This window comes from Buceros rhinoceros, unplaced genomic scaffold, assembly GCF_000710305.1.
Source record: "Buceros rhinoceros silvestris isolate BGI_N320 unplaced genomic scaffold, ASM71030v1 scaffold11340, whole genome shotgun sequence".
Classification (NCBI taxonomy): Eukaryota; Metazoa; Chordata; class Aves; order Bucerotiformes; family Bucerotidae; genus Buceros; species Buceros rhinoceros.
The window spans coordinates 110,802-131,040 of record NW_010389118.1 but is presented as its reverse complement, the minus strand read 5'-3'; the positions used below and the strand labels follow the sequence as shown (position 1 = coordinate 131,040).

At 40.3% G+C, this 20,239-nt stretch overlaps 1 protein-coding gene across 1 annotated transcript in view; it reads left to right on the top strand.

Moving 5' to 3' along the window:
- The window catches only part of INADL (InaD-like (Drosophila)), a 143,638-nt gene that overhangs the window by 48,844 nt on the left and 74,555 nt on the right, over positions 1-20,239 (top strand). Inside the window, exons 20-27 of the mRNA XM_010133056.1 lie at positions 1,768-2,139; positions 3,198-3,318; positions 4,418-4,574; positions 5,881-5,952; positions 6,819-6,996; positions 7,870-7,980; positions 9,039-9,116; positions 12,172-12,289. Of these exons, the coding sequence (XP_010131358.1) occupies positions 1,768-2,139; positions 3,198-3,318; positions 4,418-4,574; positions 5,881-5,952; positions 6,819-6,996; positions 7,870-7,980; positions 9,039-9,116; positions 12,172-12,289 (1,207 nt within the window). The remainder of the gene's footprint in view (positions 1-1,767; positions 2,140-3,197; positions 3,319-4,417; positions 4,575-5,880; positions 5,953-6,818; positions 6,997-7,869; positions 7,981-9,038; positions 9,117-12,171; positions 12,290-20,239) is intronic.

Genomic DNA, 20,239 nt, shown 5'->3' with positions numbered 1-20,239 from the left:
CCTGCTGAATGTAGAAACTGTAATAATAAATTTGTACAGAACAGACACAGAGTTATTTGCTTGTATTTTGCTTCACTTTATGTCTCACAGCATTCATAACAGCTTAGGGCTGTAGTATAAAATTTCCATCCATTTCTTATCTTACCTGCTCAGATCAGAGCCAAGAGCGATGTGTCATGATGGCTTCTACTCTTACACACTAGCACAGTGCTGACACAGCTGACTTGGATAAAAAAAAACGGGGAACTGTAGAGTTTTATATGCTATAACAGGAGACTTTACTGTCAAGTTTGCAGTAGTCCCTGTTCCATTGGTAGTGTCTGCTGCTGCAGTGCAGCAGTCAGAGATGATACGTACCTCAGTGCAGTATCAGGAGATGGGAATACAAATCACTGCGTGGCGCTGAGCTACGGCAACTGTTTTACACAGCGATGAAGTTGGTTCCTCTTACAGAAGTGAAGTGAAATGACATAAAGATGAAGAGAATTAGAATCTCTTCAGGCTGGGTATTTTTTGAGATTGAGGTCCCCAGGTCAGACAGATTAAAGGAGCATTTAATGCTTATGAAAAATGTGCTAATTTCTAGATGGCTAATGTTCTGCTTTCCTGCCAGCTAGCATTATGGCTTTGTTTCTTTGTGTTCTTGCCTGTCTCTTGTTTTCTCTCCTACCCCTCAGTTGAACTATATAAACATTTTGGCAGTTGTACAACCTAATGAAACAGGATTCTGACACTAAGGGTCAGAAATGGTGAAGTACCTTGGAGAGGCTGGGAAGGGGCAGGAAGCAGAAAGAAAAATATTTTGATGGAGGACCCCTCAATCTGGGGTTTCAGTGCCTTCAAGACTGTTTTGGACCTACATACTTGGTGGCCTAGAGAAAAGAGAGGAAAGGTTTCTCTGTGTGTGGCAAGCTTTCTGGTAGCAGTGCAAGGCATAAAATTTCAGAGACGCCTGCTCAGACTCACTCCATGAGCACCCCATTTGGTTTCGGAGAAGCACGGAACGTTGGAAATAGCTGAGGCACATGACAAGTCCCAGAAAAAGAACTGGGATAAGAACTTGAGCAAGATCTTTCAGAGAGGGTTTTAATACCTTTGGTTCTGTCATTAGTTGGTTTTTTTTTGGTTTGTTGCCCTGCTTTAAATTCCACGGAAAGTTGAGCACTCTTCTCTTTCAAACAGTAAAGGTATTAGATAATGAACATTGAACTATATCCTTTTGTATTTTTTAGGATGTAGGTCATCCATTTCCCCTCTTCCCCAGATTAAAATCTTGTATGAAAAGACCCAAGGGAGTGTGGCTTTTTTGATTTTTTTCTTTTTTTTTTAATTGCTGATACTGTCACAGAACTGTTAAGCTGTTTTTTATTTAGCTGATGGTATTCTAAGAAATGCACATGCATTCATAAAGCAACAGCAGGTAAGTCTGGAGCATAGAGGTACTTTAGCTGGATTTATATGTCCTTTTTCCTGTAGGTTTTTCAGTGTTCCTTAATAATTCTCATTCCCTAACTTCAGTGCAGATTGGTTGTTCTGAATGGCTGCAGCAATACTGAAGCTGTGTGACTTAAATTTCTTTACACTGAAAAAAAAATTGGAATGTCTACTCTTGGTCTTAAAATCGTAAGTCGGAGCATGTATTTTCTTTTAGAAAATGCAGAAGGTAGAAGATCTTCGCTGTTAACATGGCCCCAACATAAAACGTAGTTTTAAAAGAGTTAGCAAGAAACACAATGTAAAATCTATATTCCTGTAATATTTTATCAGGGTTTCAGAGATGAAACACCTTTTAAAGAAGAGCTTGTTGATGAACCAAGTTTGAGCTTGGGAACGTCATTTCAGCTTTCTCGAAATGACAGTGAGTATGAGAAGGAGTCCTGGGAGATGCATGAATTTCTGAAAGCCAGAACAGAAGAACTGGCTGAAGAACGGGAAATGTCGGTGGATGATGAGAATGAAGAAGATTCAGACTTCCTGAAATATAATGCAGCATGTGGAGAAAAGACAGCTTCAGAGAGGAACCTTGATACAGAACAATGGGCCACGCAATTTGCAACTACTGAAATACAGGACTTAAGATCCAGTGTTAACCTGAGTCCAAAACAGTCCCTGGAACATCCGTTCTGTAAAGATCAGGAGGTAAGGAATGCTGTGTAGGTCTCAGTGCTGTATCTGCCTCGAGGCAAATTCCAGACCTAAACTCTGCAAGGAGTCTATCTAGTGTGTTAATTACTAGATGAAATCTCTAATGGACACCAGCCTGTCCTTTTGTACGTCCTGGAATGTTCTTTTGGTTACTAAGTGGCTGAGTATTTAATCACTCGAATGAGATGTGCGCTGTGGTTGGTGTGTTTACAGGTATCCTGTAGTTGTGCTTTCTTTCCCATCTCAGACTGAGCCCATTTGTGGGCTCAGTTCTTTTTTCAAGCTGTAACAGCAGAATGTCACTTTGTGGTTTTAATAGTCCAGGGGCTTCAGCAACAATGTCAGTGAAAGGAGCTCCCTGTTTTCCTCATTATTTTTAATCCCAGTCAGTTCCTTGAGCCAGAATTTAGTGCAGTTGAGCAAAAAATGCTATGGGAGCAGCACTTGTAACAGGCAAAACGGTGGACAGAGGAGTAGGAGGCAGAGTTTCAGGTAAACTGCAAACCTCTTACTTACATGCCCTCCTCAAGTATTCCAGGAATTATTTTGTTTTATTCTCGGTCTTTGTTCATTCACCTGCCAAGCAAAAAAGTGATAATATCAGCCTTCCCTGCACCAGTTTCCGAGAAGAGTGCTTTTATATAAAAAAAAAATGAAGTGGGAAAGGATTTAATATCACAGCCACAGAGAACTTGAGGTTCAGTTTGGCTTGTCCCCTTATGCACTAGGCACATGAACAGGCTAAAACGCAGCTTCTGGTGACAGTTTTATACCAGAGTGCACAGTATTCAATTCATACATTTGTTACTTAAAAACAACAAATGAACAAGAGTAAAGAACTTGTCTGCTTTGTATTGCAGTTGTGCCTAACACTTCCATTCCTCTTCTTAATATAGTGCATAAAGAATCAGTTCATGGTTATCTGAATAAATACAAATGTGGTTGAGAAAATACGAATGTTTGCTGTTAAAATCAATGTTCATGTCAAGTACCCCTGTATAAGCTGGCACATTCCTTTCTAACTTTAATTACTTTTTTCCTCCTCTGGAAAGCGTGAAGAAAATGCTAGTTCAAGTTCACTGTTTTCTGGAACCACAGCACACCATGGCTACCAAGAAGACCTGTTTGATACTGAAACCACCCAGTCAGGAGCAAAAACCACAATGAATTTAGGTTTGTAAGAAGTTTTTTTCTTTATCTTATAATTTCATATTTACGAATTTAAATGTTATACCAAAACACAAATTGTTTCAAATGACAAAATATTCAAATGAAGACTTCTGCAGGCTCAAGAGAGTGTGGCTTTACATCGGTTTCAGCTTCGTGAGCTTGCTTCCCCCTCCAAATGTTTGACTACAGTTGTTTCTAGTGATACTGAAAGTGGCTGCAGCTTTGTGCCTGTGGAGAATCACTTTCTTTTGCATAGCTAATGTCCTCAGCAGGGACAGCTTGTGCCTGTAATTTCTGTCAGGAATTTATCTTGGTCACTTCTGATTGCTGATTTTAAGATTTTTGCGCTTCAAAAAAAAAAAAAAAAGAAAAACAAAAACAAGAACTTTATGGGCTCTGGAGAGAGCCCACCAGAACCAAAATTTGCAAGTGAACTTTATGGTAGGTAATTGCCCCATATCTTGGTGCTCAGGAGCAAAATTCTTCTTTGTTGATGGATGATTAGAATTTGGTAGATTATCAGGGAAATACATTTATCAACCTGCCTGAGAGAGCACTCACTGGTTGGGAGAAAGGAGGTTGAGTTCTTCCTTTGTCACCTGCATCTTGTACAGCAGAGACCGTGTAAGCTACCGTGGCAGCCAACTATTGCAAGAAGTTCTGTTGGTTCAATGAAATCTTTATCCTTAGGTCACCAAAATGACATTAGTCTTCCCCAGCATGATGGGGTTCCATGCTGGAGCAGGGCTGTGCATCGCTCTCCCTGCTTAAAGGATTGGTTCACTGTTTCTAATCACATGCTTTTGTGAGGAGCATCTGTCATGGAAGTTGCACCTAAGCACATCTCAGTTCCACAAAGATTTGGGGCATTTCCTGTTATTACTCGACTGCATGTACATCAGAAGCAAGGTTCTATAAAAAAGTTTTTAGCGTGACTTTAATTTCCTTGAAAAATAAATATTCTAGAGCTCTAAGCTTCTTGACCATCACGCAACACCCACATTTGGAACGTGGTGAGCTAAGAGGTTTATTTCTAAGGATGGTAACTGGTAGACACAGAGACAGAGGAAGCAAAAGGTCACATCTACCTTTTCTTCTTCAGGAACAAAGCTTCGGATTGACTCTAAAGGACCTGAGCTTTCCGTTGATCTGGATATTATTGAAAAGGAAGAACTAAAAGGGGAGGATTATGATTTTTCCAAGAACACAGAATCCAGGAGAGTAACTACCTTAGCTCATCCTAGATCAGCACTGTGCAGGTATGAAGAAAGATTCCAGCTCTGGGAAGATTTTCAGTTGATGAGCTTAACTGTCTTCTTGTTTTACTCACCTGACTAACCATCCAAAGCTGCATGAAGCAGTAAGACATACATAGATGGCCATTCTGTGACTTTTGCCTGAAGAGCTGAATTTTGCCTTACAACCTTATTGTTTCCCTGAGTACTGGGTTGGAAAAGTGTGAATGGCTCTGCCTCCTACTCCACTTGCTCCACAGTGACGGGGGTATGGATGTGGCCTGGAGGAGAGGGACATAGCCTTGACAGAATCAGAGGATCAGAGAATCACAGAATCATTTTGGTTGGAAGAGACCTTTTAGCTCATCGAGTCCAACCGTTCCCCCAGCACCGCCAGGGTCCCTAAACCATGTCCCTCAGCATCAGAGACACATCTGTTAAAACCTCTCCAGGGATGGGGGATTCATCACTGCCCTGGGTAGTCTGGGCCAAGGCTTGACAACCCTCTCTGTAAAGAAACTCGTCCTGATATCCAACCTCAACCTCCCCTGGTGCAACTGGAGGCCATTTCCTCTCATCCTGTCGCTTGTTCCTTGGGAGAAGAGACCGACCCCCACCTCACTCCAGCCTCCTGTCAGGGAGTTGTCAAGAGTGAGAAGGTCTCCCCTGAGCCTCCTTTTCTCCAGACTAAACCCCAGTTCCCTCAGGTTCTTCTTGCAAGACTTGTTCTCTAGACCCTTCACCAGCTTTGCGGCCCTTAGCTGGACACACTCCAGCCTCTCAATGCCTTTCTTGTACTGAGAAGCCCAAAATTGGACACATTTTTCAAGGTTTGGCCTCACCAGCGCCAAGTACATCCTTCCATTCCTGTTCTGTGAAGACATGAGTCACATACACATATAAAAGTTTAATGAACACCCTGTTCTGGAATGTTTAATGTGACACATTGGGTATGTTCTCCCAGTTGGATCGTGGTCTGCTTTCTGGTCAGCTGGGCTAGTTTTAACATGTTTATATCCCTCTATATCAGAAAGTAAATGTTAATGGCTTGACTAGTCATTTCGAATGAGTAAATGCAGCGCAGATCTGTATGTCACGGAGTAGCTTGTAAGTGGTCTGCCCATTGCGTTTATTTTCTGGAGCATTCCTTAAATACATTTAAACCTAAAAATTCTGTCTGGTCTGTTGACGCTGCACATTTGGTTAAACTGGACAGTGTGAGAAGGTGTTGCTGTCTCACTGCCAGATCCTAAATATGTGAGGAATTGTGACCTGGCACGGGTGATGCCTTTTTGTTTTTCATTCCTCCTCTCCCTCTGCCCCCAATTAGTGAATTACCTGAGCGAGAAGAAGGAGAAGGAGAAGAAACTCCAAACTTCAGCCACTGGGGACCACCACGGACGTATGTTCATATGGTTACATTATTTCTTCCCATTTACCTTATGTCTCTTCTGTGAGATCACTTAGGTCTTATGGGGTTTTTTCTCTCCTCCTCTGCCAGTAACTTTAAGGTACTTGTGTATCTTGGGCTTTCTTAGATACAGTGAATTTTTAACAGATGTTCAACAGAATTATGCCTTCTATTTATACAGCTGACTTGGGGAAGCTTGGTGGGTTTACATTGTGGATGACCTACAAGTTCTTGCACATTTACTAACTATTAGGTGTGAACAATGCACATAGTGCTGCTGTCTCCTTTTCCATGGGTTCTCTGCTGAACTTTATGGCAGGATTCCAAATTGCCAAGCCAAGTTTTAGCCACATCCTTGTTGTATTGTTAACATTTTTAGGTTAATTGGTTTTATATTCCTGAGTAAAATATGATCAGAAAATTTTTGCTTGGGTTGATTGATATGCGTCGGATAGGCTGAAGTTGGTGTTCAGAAAGTTGTATGAAACACATTGCTTCACTGTTTGTCTGGCGTGCCTCTTGCAGTGTGTGCTGTCTCCAGACAACGTGCTCTAACTGAACAAGGACGAGCGTTTGCTTGAAGACCTGCCTGTTTTACCCTGACTTTCTCTGAAATAAAAGCCTATGCCTTTTATTAGTGGGAATGGGGAGGCAGGAGAATTTTGTTCTTTTTGTGGGATGAAGTCTGCTTGGGTAAAAAGCCAACTCTGTTGAGAGCATTCTTAGACTTCTGACTACATCCCTTTACTCTGTTAAATCTTCCCGAAAGACCAGAAGCTTACATTTATCTAACGCTTTGCATTTATAGTTTGAAAAAACTGTTTCAAGCTGTTAAACTACCACATGTGTTTTTTCAGCGTTGAGATCTTTAGAGACCCTCACGTGTCTCTTGGAATCAGCATTGTTGGTGGACAAACTGTCATAAAGCGCCTGAAGAATGGAGAAGAACTTAAAGGGATCTTTATCAAACAAGTTTTGGAAGACAGCCCAGCGGGAAGAACAAGGGCTTTAAAAACTGGAGATAAAATACTCGAGGTAAATGCAGATAAACCTACATTTTCATTCTAAGAAATAAAGATTGACTCAAAAGCTTTGGTAGGAGAAAGGGACAAAATACTGCCATGCCTTCATGAAGTATTGACAACACTGTGATTTGAAGACCAAAAGAAACCCCTGGTGTCATCTTTTCTTTTTTTAAGGTCTGGAGCTCTTTTAACATTCTCCTCTGTATTTAAGAAAAGATAGGTCCTGGTATCCAATAGGGAGTGAAAAAAAATGAGTGACCTCTTCCCATATAAATGAGTAATAACTCATAGCATACCTTTATAAGGATAATATATAGAAGAACATAGACTATTCATACTGAAATTTGGGCTGTTGTTTTGTGTGTGAATTTTGGAGTAGTTAACAGTCTGATTAACTCCTATTTGGGGTAAATCTCAGATTCTGGCCATTCCTGGCTCTCATCTCTGGCTCTGTGTTGAGTTTTTCACTCATTTTTCTCCAAATGAATACTTCTGAGTCTGGATTCCTAACCTGATAGTGCTGTTCTTATATGTGCTTTAGGGTTGTGTGTGAAAAATTGTTTCAAGACAGGTTTAGTTCATAAACAGGTAAAATCTGAGAGTTGTATTATGCCTGATGTTGTATCTAGCACTCTCTGACAGTCTTATTCTTTATGTTTTTATCTAGAAGATTTGCTTTGGGAAACATATGGCCATCTTTTAATTAAGAATATTAAGTAATATACTGGTCCTTAAGTCTTCATGGAAACTTCACAGATAGTTTCTCTTGACTGCTTTTGGTACATTCCTCAGATACACTAATCTCCTGCAAATGTTTGTGATCTCTCATAATGACTCCATGCCAAAGATGAGCTACCTAACAAAAATAAACACTGTTTGGTAGGTTTCTGGGATAGACCTACAAAATGCCACACACGAGGAAGCAGTAGAAGCTATCAAGAACGCTGGAAATCCTGTCGTATTTGTAGTTCAGGCTTTGTCTAACATACCAAAAGTAAGTTTATTTGTATTTTCATTCCAAAACTTGAAATAGATGTGTAATATGCATCTTATTTTAAACTTGGCTAAATTCCTTTCAGCAAGTTCCGTCAATTTTTGTGTCCATCCTTTGTCAGAGTTCCTGCTTATAGACCACATGATTGATTGATTACTTGTCTGGCCTGATTTGAAATCTTGAGTAGATATAAATCTGTTGACTAGGTACTCATTCAGTTCTCCCACCTGTGTAATTAAGTCTGGCTCTATGTATTGTAATCTGTTCATATTTCATAATTTATATATACTCTGTTATCCAAGTGAACAAAAGTGTCATTAAAATTAGTCAGATTCACACTAGCAGCTCTGCGTAAAATATGTCACCAAAGGGACATGAAGTTGTTATAATTTTTCAAAAGATTTTACATGTCTCCTCATCTTCAAGGCCAAGGCAAGAAACCTTTTAATGCCTTAGTAAGAAAAGGCAAATAATTCTGCCTGCCTTGAAGTAGACGCAAAAAACCCCCAAGAATTCTACGAACTTGTGGTATAATCTGAGAAGTTAATTGGGAATTTTGGAGGGGACCTTTTTGACAAATATAGACACGTCCAGCACAATGCTGTCCAGTATTTTTCCAGTGCTCCAGGTAGTCTGTGAAAAATCTATGTGCCTGCCACTGGCTATAATAAAAATAATCTAAAGATTTGTCCTTGAAAGAATAAAGAACATTAAGGTGGAATATTATGTGTTTTATAAGGGGGGTGTCTGCATGGACGCTGGTCCCTGTCTGAATAACTAAGAACTGATGCTCCAGGAGTCCATACTGAGCTCTATATCAAGGATAGACATCAATATTGTTGACTTCAGAGTGATGTTTTATTGAATGAAGAGATGGGACTAGATATCAAAGAGTGAGCACTAAAAAAAGCGGAGAATGTTTCTAAATTCAGCAAAAGAAATGTAATTTAAAGAGTGCGCTGCAATGCCCTTCTGCATGAGCATTTATTGGTGTCATGTCCTAACACGTGGATGTTCGTTTTGTGGTTCATGTATCTAATATATGCATTGTTTCTCAGGTGATTTCTTCCATACAGCCCAAGGGTATCAAAGTCAGCAAAGACCAGGACACAGACAAAGAAAATAAGAGTGAAAAGGTATTTATTCCATTCAGTGCTATACCCATGTTTTCCTCAATCAAGTGGTGTTATAGCATGAATTATAACTCTATGATAAGCCCCGCCTCCGAAGTCAGAAATGAAATTTGAAGTGTTTTGTTGAAATATCTTCAAGTCATTTTTGCCAAATTTCTGCCAAATAGAAAGCAGGTTTCTGACAAATGTTCTGTGGGTCTCCCGTGGGTGCTGCAACCTTGTACTTAGTGCAGCTCTTCACTGGCATCTTCCTGGGAGTTCCTGCTTTTGCCTCATGTGGAGGCGAATTGATTCTCTTTGTTCAGTAGAAACAGAAAAATAATAATGTATGCAAATTATATCCTTAATGTGAGGCTGGTTGAAATTCGGTGAAATCCTGTTCTAGGAGAATTAAGTCCACCAAGTCTCTTACGTTTACACATTGTGTAAAACGAGGAAATCACCAAGTGATCTGTAGCTGGTCAGCTAATTGTGAAGCAATTACTGCGCAGTAACTTTCAAGCAACTTCACAGCAGATTTAAAAGAGAGGAAATCTGTCCGGTCTAAAACCAGTGGATTTGTTTTAATAGCTGCAATAAGGGAAAAATCAGTTTGTCATTCGCAGCCAGGTTGCTCTAAAGGCCTAGGTGGTTTCCTGTGGGAGCCGTGCTGACTGATGAGTGCAGGTCTGGTACTCTGAGGGTGTCAGAACTGGAGGAGCAGAGACAGAGTGCAGACTTTGGCCCGGTGCAGTTGAACACGCCAGCTACAAATATCGTGAACGATTCATTTGATCCCACTCAGTAGTCCAGTGTGTGGTGGAGAACTGAGGAGGCCTCTTGCCTCCAAAAGTTTTTGTGAGACGTCGTTCAGATCCTGTCAGACGCAGAAGTATGAGGCTCAGTTATTCAAAAAAAATCAAGGAAGGTGTTGAAGTCAGGCTTTCTTTGCAGCGGATAATACTCCTAATGAAGCAGTTACAATCCCCTTGTCTTGGTTTTGTTATCTACATTTCCCATCTCAAAAGCACTCATCCTCCTGCAATGTGCTGCCTTTAATCTCCAGCACTCCAGTGTGTTGCATTCTGTAGCGTGCGGAGGTTAAAGAGGAAGCCAAATCTTTTTCAAACCTTTTTCATCTATTGGTGCTGTAAACTGGTGGGTGGAATATAGAAGAGCTTCAGTGCAGAAGTATGTCGCTCCCTTTTCGCTTTGAACCCTGATTCACAAAGCAGTCGTGCTGTGCTGCAGTAGGGACATCTCTGCCTTGGAAAGAGGTGCTATTAGTGCATGACTAGTCCGCAGCCGTATGGGGAATCAGTGATATTGCTAGTGCAGTCTTCAAAGTATCACAAAAGAGTTTGGTTTGAAAGCAGCCACATCCAGCTGGAAGATCTGCCTTTTCCTGCGTGATGAATGATCTTTTCGATACTGAAGGTTTTCTCAGACTTGTTGGTGTTTCTCCTCCTCTATTGATCAGTTGGTTTAAAAACAATCGCTTGATGTGATTTATATAAACTCACTTAAAACAATTGAGCTTCCTGGGGACAAACCAGACAATAACATTCTTTTGCTGGTTGTCTGTGTGAGCTGTGCTTTTGCCTCTGTGCTGGAAAGAAGTGTTAACACAAAACCACGGAGTGATGGAGTATCTGGCATAAGTCACTCATCTGGATTTTCTGGGTCGGGAAGGACAAGAGAAGCTTGTCGTTCTGAGCCGTAGCAAACTGCTGGATAAGTTTGTGTCCTGTGTCATTTCACACGGCCTTTCTAACAAATGTTAGGTCTTAAAAAGCCAAAGGGTCAACATCTAGACTGTGAGTTATTACGAGATACTAGTGATTTGTCATAGGCGGCTGAAAGCGGGGCTGCAGGTTTTCCGCCTTTACCTGCCTGGTAATGCAGAACGTGAGCCGTCTTCCTGACTCTTCTGGATTTTGCACCTGGATTTCTACCTGTGCTGGGCTCAGGCAAGAAGTGGAAGACATATTTGGTGTGTTGTGTACTTCGGGGAAACAGCTGTCATGTTTCCAAGGGCTCTTACACACTCTTACTGCCTTTGGATTGAATTAATTTCATTTATTATTATGCTGTCTTCAATGCAGCACTCTCCTGTAATGTGTTTTAAATGCATGGGGTGATGTCTGTCTTATCTAATAACATTTTTCCTGTCTCTTGCATTGCAGTTTGCTAGCTAGACTATTCTATACAAATCTAGGCTCAAGATTTTAGAAATCCCCATGCAGGTGCAGCTTTCATTGTGGCCAGTGAGAAATTTTATTCTGAGCTTGATATTTGGGTGTTGAGTCGTGTTTCCCAGCTATAGAAGAAATTAATTATGGGCACTCTGGTTGCTCTAATGGCATTTCGTACTCCGTGTTCGCTTTCTAAAGTGCATCCTGCTGTTAGTAGTGAGGTTGCACAGGATACAGTTGAATGTAATTTAGTGAAATCCAAGTAGCAAACTAAAGCACAATCCAGTTACTTGGAGCTATAAAAACAGTTGCTCGGACCAACAAGCACCTTCATTAGATTCCGAGCCTGTTCTTTCTGCCTGCTATGCGCCGCTATATGCATCATTATAGGAGCTGCCTGTATTTATGTGAGGTAATACCATTTTATTGTAAGTTATAATTGCAATTTTTTTTAAATTTCAGCCAAAATATAGATGAACTGTTATGTGTAAATATTTGTAGATGCACTAAGACTGTGTTCTTATTTTGTGTTTGAAAGTTTGACTCTTATCAGTACCAGACAATTTTGTTTCTAATGAGGAATTGGGTATAATTTAATGTTTATTTTTAACCCTCGATTAACGTTCACACTTTCATGTTTATGATGATACACAAGTATTTTGTCAGAAGTAAATGTGCATGCACAACTGTATTTTCTTTTTCTTGATGCTCAGTGTCACTTTTTGTTCTGATTTCTCACGTAACGAGCCTTTGCTGCAGAATTCAGCATTGTCAGTAAGTGCTGTCTGTGTACGTACATGGACAGTGCAGTAGACAATAGGATTATTTTTTTCTAGTGCGTGCAGGTTACAAAACATGTAACTATTTGTCTTTGAATCCGTTAGAGAAAATATGGGGCTCCACCTCCGATGAAATTGCCACCTCCTTATAGAGCACTTGAAAGACAGCGCGCAGGGGAAGCTAACGTGGATGAAGACGAGGATGAGGATGCTTGTGCAGAGAGTGAGTAGTGCCACGATCATTATGTCAGGTTACACTCATGGAGCACAATCAGATTGTGATAAATGTATCTCCCGTTTAATGCTTGTACTATGGGAAGGAGCGCTCAGTGGGGCAGCAGCATCTAATCCTCAACCTTGTTCTTACCAAGGGCTACTGACCCGTAACTTCGGCAGTCTCTTCTCTTCCCAGCCAGGCTCCTATAGCGCAGCCCTGCTGAAGGGATGTAAGAAGGGCTCTGTTTATTTTCAGTCTGAAAATGCCTAAGCAGTGTCTAGAGGACTTGCTTTGGCAGTGATGTCAGAGTGGCAAGCAGAGGTTGTGCTTTGCTGTTGTAATTGCAGCAGTGGTTGAGCAGGCATAGGTTGAGAACCACTGGTGCGTAGTCCTTGTCCAGAGAAGCCTGCAACTGATTGCAGACAGCGCTGTTGAAACAAAATATTCTCCTTTAGACAGAAAAAAGTCTGCTGGTTTATTGTTTCAGTACTCTACTGAAAAAGGGATCCTCTTCTTTTGTAGCACCTTTTATGGGAAAGGTTCTGCAATTGTTCAGTTCTGGGTTTGGCACTGACTTGTTACAATATGCACGCCGTGGAAGTAGGGACCTAAAGAGTAGGATGCAGAGCAACTTGAGAGCTTCCAGCAGCAGGACAGAGATTCCAGCATGCTGCCTCCTTAAAGGCAACTCTGGATAAATGGAATATTATTATCCTTAGCTTAAATTCCAATAAAACATTTAAAATTGCAGATAGGTAGGAATCCTAAATTATTTTCTAAAATTAGTCACTTTTATTTTTTTCTCTTTATATTCTCTTGTACCAAATCAGGATACATATGGGGTTTTTGTTCAGGTTGGGCTTTTTCTACAGTGATTTTTCTCATAATGGTTTGTCTTGCAGAGGTTTTTGTTTGCCCTACTTAGGGGTAGGCCAAAGCCGGGAGATACTTTTGTAGCTTTTGACCTTCCAGCGACCATGGCTCCCATTCAGAGTGAAAGCTCCTAACTTGGGGACTGCTGGTGGGAAAGCTCTTACAGCTGCTCTTGGTGATTTCCTTGGCAATGCTGTGCCATTGAAGCCAAGATAATTAATGAGTTTGGTTGGTTCATCACTTTTAGGGCTGCTTTGTTGGTGATGAAAAGGATTTTGGAAGGTTGCTCTCATGGAAACAGTAATGGGGGCACAGAAGCAGAGTGTTCGGTTTTGCTTCTGATGCTTTGAGGGAAAGCTGCAAGTTCTTGAACCAACCAAGATTTTTCCAGAACTCCCCCAACTGAGTTTGTCATCTCGTCAATTTGGTGTATGCCACACAGTTACCTCAAGAAGGTTGTCTGGTATTTTTGTGGGGAGTGGTAGTGTGGAGGAGTATTTGACTGCAGACTCTCTGGATGTTGGGTTAAATATATCTCAAGCTTTCAAACCAACCCTGTAAACATCCAATTGTAGCAAACCGATGTCAGCTTGTTGTTAAAGTTATAATTCCCAGTTAAAGGATATATTTGATAAGTGGCCTGACACCTGAGTTATCTAATTAGGGTATGCCTCAATTTGAGTGCTAGCTAGACGTAAGTGAAGACTTTGCACAGAAATAATTTCTTATTGATGGGCTTGCTCATTTTTTAGCTGTTCTACCTAATGATATTGCCAGCTGAGTTTAATAGCCAAAAAGGTAAAGCTGCTTCTGGTATTAAATTCATCAATCCTACCATGTCTGGCAGCAGCAAGCAGATCTATTCAGACGAATCTGCTTCTCTCTCCCCTTTTCACTGACTGAAGTTGTTTTGCAATAGCCATCTTTCCCATGAATCTCGGAAAACCAAGATAGGCATTTTTCCATTTTGTTCTTCCCCACCTTGTCTGTTTCTTTAAAATAAAAAACGGGCCAAGGAAGCTTAAACTAAATTTTTACCTCAACTCTTAAAAAACATGATAGAAATAATCTAACTGTACTTAATGATATTAAGGAGCTTGGCAGCTGTGGAATGGGCCTTTACAAGGTCTCTTTTCTGTGATCGCTTGAAAAACAAAGTGTTCTCTGTAAATTCCAGTGCAGTATGGGTTTCATAACTTCTGTCCTGATGCTTGAGCACCCTTCCCTGAAAGGCCAGTCCTTGCCTTTTTAACACTGTCCATTTGCATGTTCACATTGGTCTATTCCTCACCCACTAATCCTGCTGGGTTTGTAACCTTACCTAATATTTTCTGACCTTCAGTGAACAGGTGAACTAGATTTATCCTCTTCCTTATTTAGAACATACGGTATCTTAAAATGAAGAAGTGGTGTCAGCTCAGGTAAATTCACTCCATAGCCTCTCCTCATGTACTTCCTGTAGTTCTCAAGCTCTGCCAGTAGCATGGAAGGCCTTAGTGGGCATTTTGAGATGGGAAGCTGTTCAGTCTGTCCTCTGCTTGTGCTCCTGAGGGATTTTGGTTTATTTTTTAGCATTCTCATTGATATAGCTGCAGTGTCACGAACCTGCTCATCAATTTCTTTCATACTCCAGAAATACTTTCCTTGCTCCACTTAACATTTTTCTCCTTGCTTGTCACTTCTTTCAATCCCTGCTCTCATCTTTTGTCTCCATGTCCTTCATCATTCTGCATATTTAAATGGAAGCAAATAATTGTTAGTCTTCTTGCAATACTCAGAAAATTTTTCTTTCCTTTCTGTCCCATCCTTACCTGTGTTTTGTCTGTTGTCCCCTTAAAGTGGCTGAATAACCTTAAGGTGTTGATTTAATTTCCCCCTGTGGGATCTAAATCCACTTGCCTTTTGGCAATGCTCCCTCTTATTTCTGCTTTTCCACCACATAAACTGTAGCTGACTTGTTGGAACAAACAATCCATCCATGTAGATGTTCTCCCTTTTCTTTTTAAAGGTTGTTTTTGATCCAAATAGGATGATCCTCTCTGGGAATAGAACTAGGCAGGTCTTGCTTTAGAGAAACTCCAGAAGTCCTCCATGTTTCTGTGGTTTAAGAAGTTTGAAGAAGTTCCAGGTGGTGGTCTTTTTTTCTCTTTCAAATGTGTCTTCTTGCACCCAAAGTCCTTAATTTCAGACCTGCTTCCCCTTTATATACCAGTCTCTTTTGAGCCACCTTTACTTCCAACATTATTTTCCAAGTTCTTAGGTAGTTTTTTGCTAGGCTTTGAAGGCTAGCTGAAAATAGTATTTCCTCTTGGTTTATTTCTTCTTCTAGTGAGACTGTCAAATCTTTATCACTATGCAGCTCTAACCCTGTGTGGTGTGGGTTTTGTTTACTCTTTGCTTTGACTTTGCTGCCTTAAGGCTCTCAGTTTACGCTTTAAAACAGTTTTATAAAACTTGCTGCGTGCGTTTTCTGCTGCAAAAGGAGCCTTCAAAATGCTTCATCTTACAGACCTGAAAATGTTACAACATGGTTTGGGGTTTTTCCTCCTCATGCTGGAAACACTTGTCCGTGGCAGAGGTTCTTTTGGAGGAGGTCACTCTCCATGAAGGTTTTTTAGGCTTCCCAGACCTTAAAAACATCAGGGTTTAAAAAAGATTTTATTATTTTTTTTAATCAAAACAAGCAAACGGAGGGGAGAGCATACAAAGGGGCTATTTGTACTTGCAAACAGCTGTGCTACAGGCTACATCAATAGGCATTGGTGTGTTTGCCTCAGGTGGCAGACGGCTGTAGGTGTGCACTAAGAATCTGCTAATAGTCTAACATGCACCCTGGTGCGGCCGGTTGCTGTATATAACAAGGGGTTAGTAGTAAAAAGGAGCAGAGGAAATGGATGGGCAGGGTAGTTTGTAATGGAATGGTTTGTAAGGTTTTCCTTGAGGCATTTGTAACTGTATGATTTAGATAGGCTTTTGTGACTGAGTTGGAGCAGTCATTAAGTTAAATGGGAAAGACCTTAAAAACCTTAGTAAACTAAAATGACAACTGTTGAAAGAACTCGGAACCCATAATTTCAATGGATACTCTATTTTTGAGTAAAATCTTCTGCCTAGATATTTGACTGAGATTGATCTGGTTGGTTTTAAATAAGTTTAAAATAATAAAAATAGATAATAATAAAGGCATTGTGAAAGGTGGCTAAGACAATGGACTGGATACTGCTGTCCTCAGACTTCCTGTCTGCAGGGATATTTAACTGTATTGAATAAGGGTAAAATGATGCCCCCTTCCTTTTACTTTGTCTCTAGATAATGTAGAAATCAATGAAGCTGTAAGAAAGCATAATGATTTATCTTCCTAAAATGCTTTTTGAAGAATGATGGTTTCTCTACCAAAGCAAGAGGTTTTGAAACTTTTCTAGAATTTCAACTCCACGTTTCCCATTGCGATAAATCTGTGGCTGCACAGGGTGCAAGAGGGGAGGATCTGCATGCACTCGGTTCGGACAAACCCACGCTGCCCATTGTCTGGGTAGGGTTGGGGTTAGAATGCGCTTGGGCACGTGAACAGAGTGGCCTCATCACACCAGAGGTATTTAGCAGCCTCCATAGTGTCAATGATACCCAGACACATGTGAGAGGATGGTGGCTTTTGTTAAAAACAAAAGAGGCAAAAAAAGAGTAGAGTTCAGGTGAGATGTGGTCAGGTATATAGGATCTGCAAAATATGACCTCAAGGAGAGTCTGTGTACTGCTGTGGGAAGACGATCATCAGCGCTTTGGAAAAATGCCAGAATTGTGAATGACTGAATAAAACCAAACTCCCTGATAGATCCTCAAGGGTTATATTGATTTAACTGTTCAGAGTCTATTTTATGCAAAGCTGTGCTAAAACAAAGGAAAAGCTATTCTGAATTTCATTTATGTTTTTTGAGGCAGGACACACACCCAAAACCAGGGGATCTTCAGGTGAGGCAGCTTGTGTAGCCAAACGCCGCCTCTCCAATAGATGTCACTGCAACCAACAGCAAGTAGAGATGATGTTCCAAGAGTAAGATGTAGCTTGGAGAAATGCTTCAAGCTTTGTGAAAATTAAATATTGAAAAAAATAGTCATTGCAATATTTAATTTTCTTAAACATAGTGACAAGTGTATTTAGTACGGTGGATTTCCAAAGATCACGCAAGAGCCAGGATTAGACAAACAGAGCAGTGACTCTCATTTTTCAGCTCTGTGTTAATCTCTCTTTAATATGGCTGTGCTGTTAATCTTCTTTTCCCATTCTTGTTCTGGCACATAATTAGCTAAAATATGTAAGTTTTGTAACCAGCCCTAATATCAGATCCAGAAGGGCTGCACACGCTGGGCAGACTTGCAAGCTGTTGTGCCACGTGAGGATAGATTATGATGTTGGTGTCGTTGCAGTTTGAGGTTGTGGGTTAGTTCGGGGTTTTGTTACTGGGCTGGGGGGGAGTTTCTACTCTGTCTGTGAATCACATGCACAGTTCTCATCATCTGATGAAGTATTGCAGAAGGAAATTACATTTTTGATGAATTAGTAGTAAAATTGCAGCTGGGATTTCTTGAGTTTTTTACTGTGTGCTTGTACATAATGCACTGAACAGATGGCTTTGTGTGTGCTGTGATACATATTCTAAAGAAAGGACAATGAACTTTAAAAATGAACAAATTAATGGGATTAGCAAAATAACTGAGTGTTTTGAGTTGTTTTCAATGTAGCATTTGGAATAGAGAATTAGGAAGGACTTCCCAAAATAACTAAGGATGTTTATAAATTTAGAAAGAGATTTTCTCTTTGCTTTTTTAATTAGTAAATGAAGGATTTTGAGTCTTTTCAATGATTCAGCTCAGCACTCATTGCAGTAAAACTAATATAGCTTGTTTGGGGTTTCAGCAGAATACAAGTTATGGTGAAGTTTGAATCCTTCTTATGCTTATAATGACAGATTGGGTTTGTTTTCTGGCATTAAAAAAACCCCCAACAACCGAACCCTATGCCGTGAACACACAGCGGTGTTGGGAAACTGCAGCGCTGGAAAATAAGACGTTTAATGAAGCCCTTTGACTAAGAGAAATTGATTTTTAACCCCTCTAGCTTGCATGGCAAGGCTGCTTAGATAAATAATGGCTATTAACTGCTACTTTGCCATGCAGTGGGTCATTAAGCGCGATAGTACCTGCAGCTACCAGCGATATAAACAACCGTTTGAGGTGACTCGTGTTTGGGGATAGAGATGTCATTCGAATGCTAGCAGAGTAAGGCAGCGCACAACCAGCAGCCGTGGAGCATCAGTGGGTCAGATGTGGGAAACCAGAGATCTGCTGCTCCCGGCGTACTTTCACAGGCAGCTTTCATCTGCTGGCAGATGTAACCGTTAGCTTGTGGGGAGCTTGAAATTAATGTAATTGATGGCATCTCATAATAGAAACAGACAGACGGTTTGCCCTTAAGGAGAGAAAAATCTCAGAAAAATAGGCCCAAGGTCGTCAGAAGAAAGCCAAGCACTGAGTCTGTGTCTGATGAGGATTTGAGCTGCTTACAGCACTGAATGTTTGTCAGGAATGCAGATATCTTGAAGTACATGCTGGTACAGCAATGGTACAAGGGGGTTTCCCAGGTAAGGATTCAGCTCTCTCTCTATATTGTGTTTGTTTCCAGCAAGTCATTTTAAGCATTTTTAGTGATAATTTAAAACTAGTGAAGTGCTAGAGATAAGAAAACAATAGCACAGATCCTTTTTTTTCTCCTCAGTTTGAAGCATAGACATACAGCATGATCAGAATATTGAATGCTTTTAATATCTTTAAAATATTTTGTCTTGTGTTTGCTTATACATCATTGTTTCTATGCACATTGGTGTTCCACATTCTTATATACTGAACTGACATGAGCACGCAGTGCTGGAAGTATAAGAATTCCTAGCATTAAATTTCTTGCCGTATAGAAGAATCTACTCTTCCATAACTGTTATTGTAATGTAGAGACAGATGGCTGAATTTTCTTCACTTTGCTTGTTAAGAATGTGTTAGGTAAATGTTTTTAGACTAAAATAAAAAGCTGCTGGGGAATCTAAACTGAATATTCAGCATTTTCATGGTATGAGAAGGCAAAACAAGAATAAAGCAATGTGATAGTAAACAAATGAGCTATTTGCAATGAAGGATAATCTAATCTTTAAATATTGCCTTAGATTGCATTTGTTCTTAGGTATGATCTTTTCTTCCAACACAAGCCAGGTATCCAGAGAATAGCATTAAAATGCCAGGCATGAAATAGCCTGGTTTGATGTTTTACGGTTGTCTAAGGCATGGTGCAGGTGCCTTATGTGGTTTGGGATCTTTGATCTTGCTCAGGTGTTACAGAGAAGTAATTTCATGTAACTTACAGCTAGAAGATAACGTCTGTGGCATAGATCTGCATACGCAGGTACAAACTTGCTAGGAGAGGATCATACAAGTAGATTTTTATATTGCTCTCATTGAAGAGCACTTAATATCACTGCAATGACTTGCAACTAAAAATATGTAAAAAGGATGTAAACATTTAAATAAAGAAATGAAAGACAAACCCCAGCCCTTAAAAGGTGGTTATGTGTTTATATTCTTGGATGTCTGATTTTTAGATAGGCAGCTATCTTCCATCATTACCATCGTAAATGATGTTGCTTCACTGCACACACACAAAAAAAAATTAAAGAGAAACTCTACTGTGCATTGTGTCTTGTCCAGACTAGCACAGCATTGCTTGTAGTTAGAATACGGATTATTTGCATAATAGCTCGGTTCCAAAATGGTCTGCTCAGTTTAAGGAGTAGCTGCTCCAAATATGCAGTGGAAGTAAGCCTCTAACAGAAGGGAAAGTAAAAATGTTAAATGGCAATAATTACATTCTTTACAGATGTTCCCTTGTTTTCCACAGTGTTACAGTAATTGAGGCAGCGCTCTGGAATAACTTCCTTAACTGTTTGAGAAAGTTGAAGTTACCATTTGCTCCTCAATCATAAGACTTGATTCTCCCCTACTCAGTGTCGTGGCTTAGGGGCTGGTGATCAGTTTGCCTTC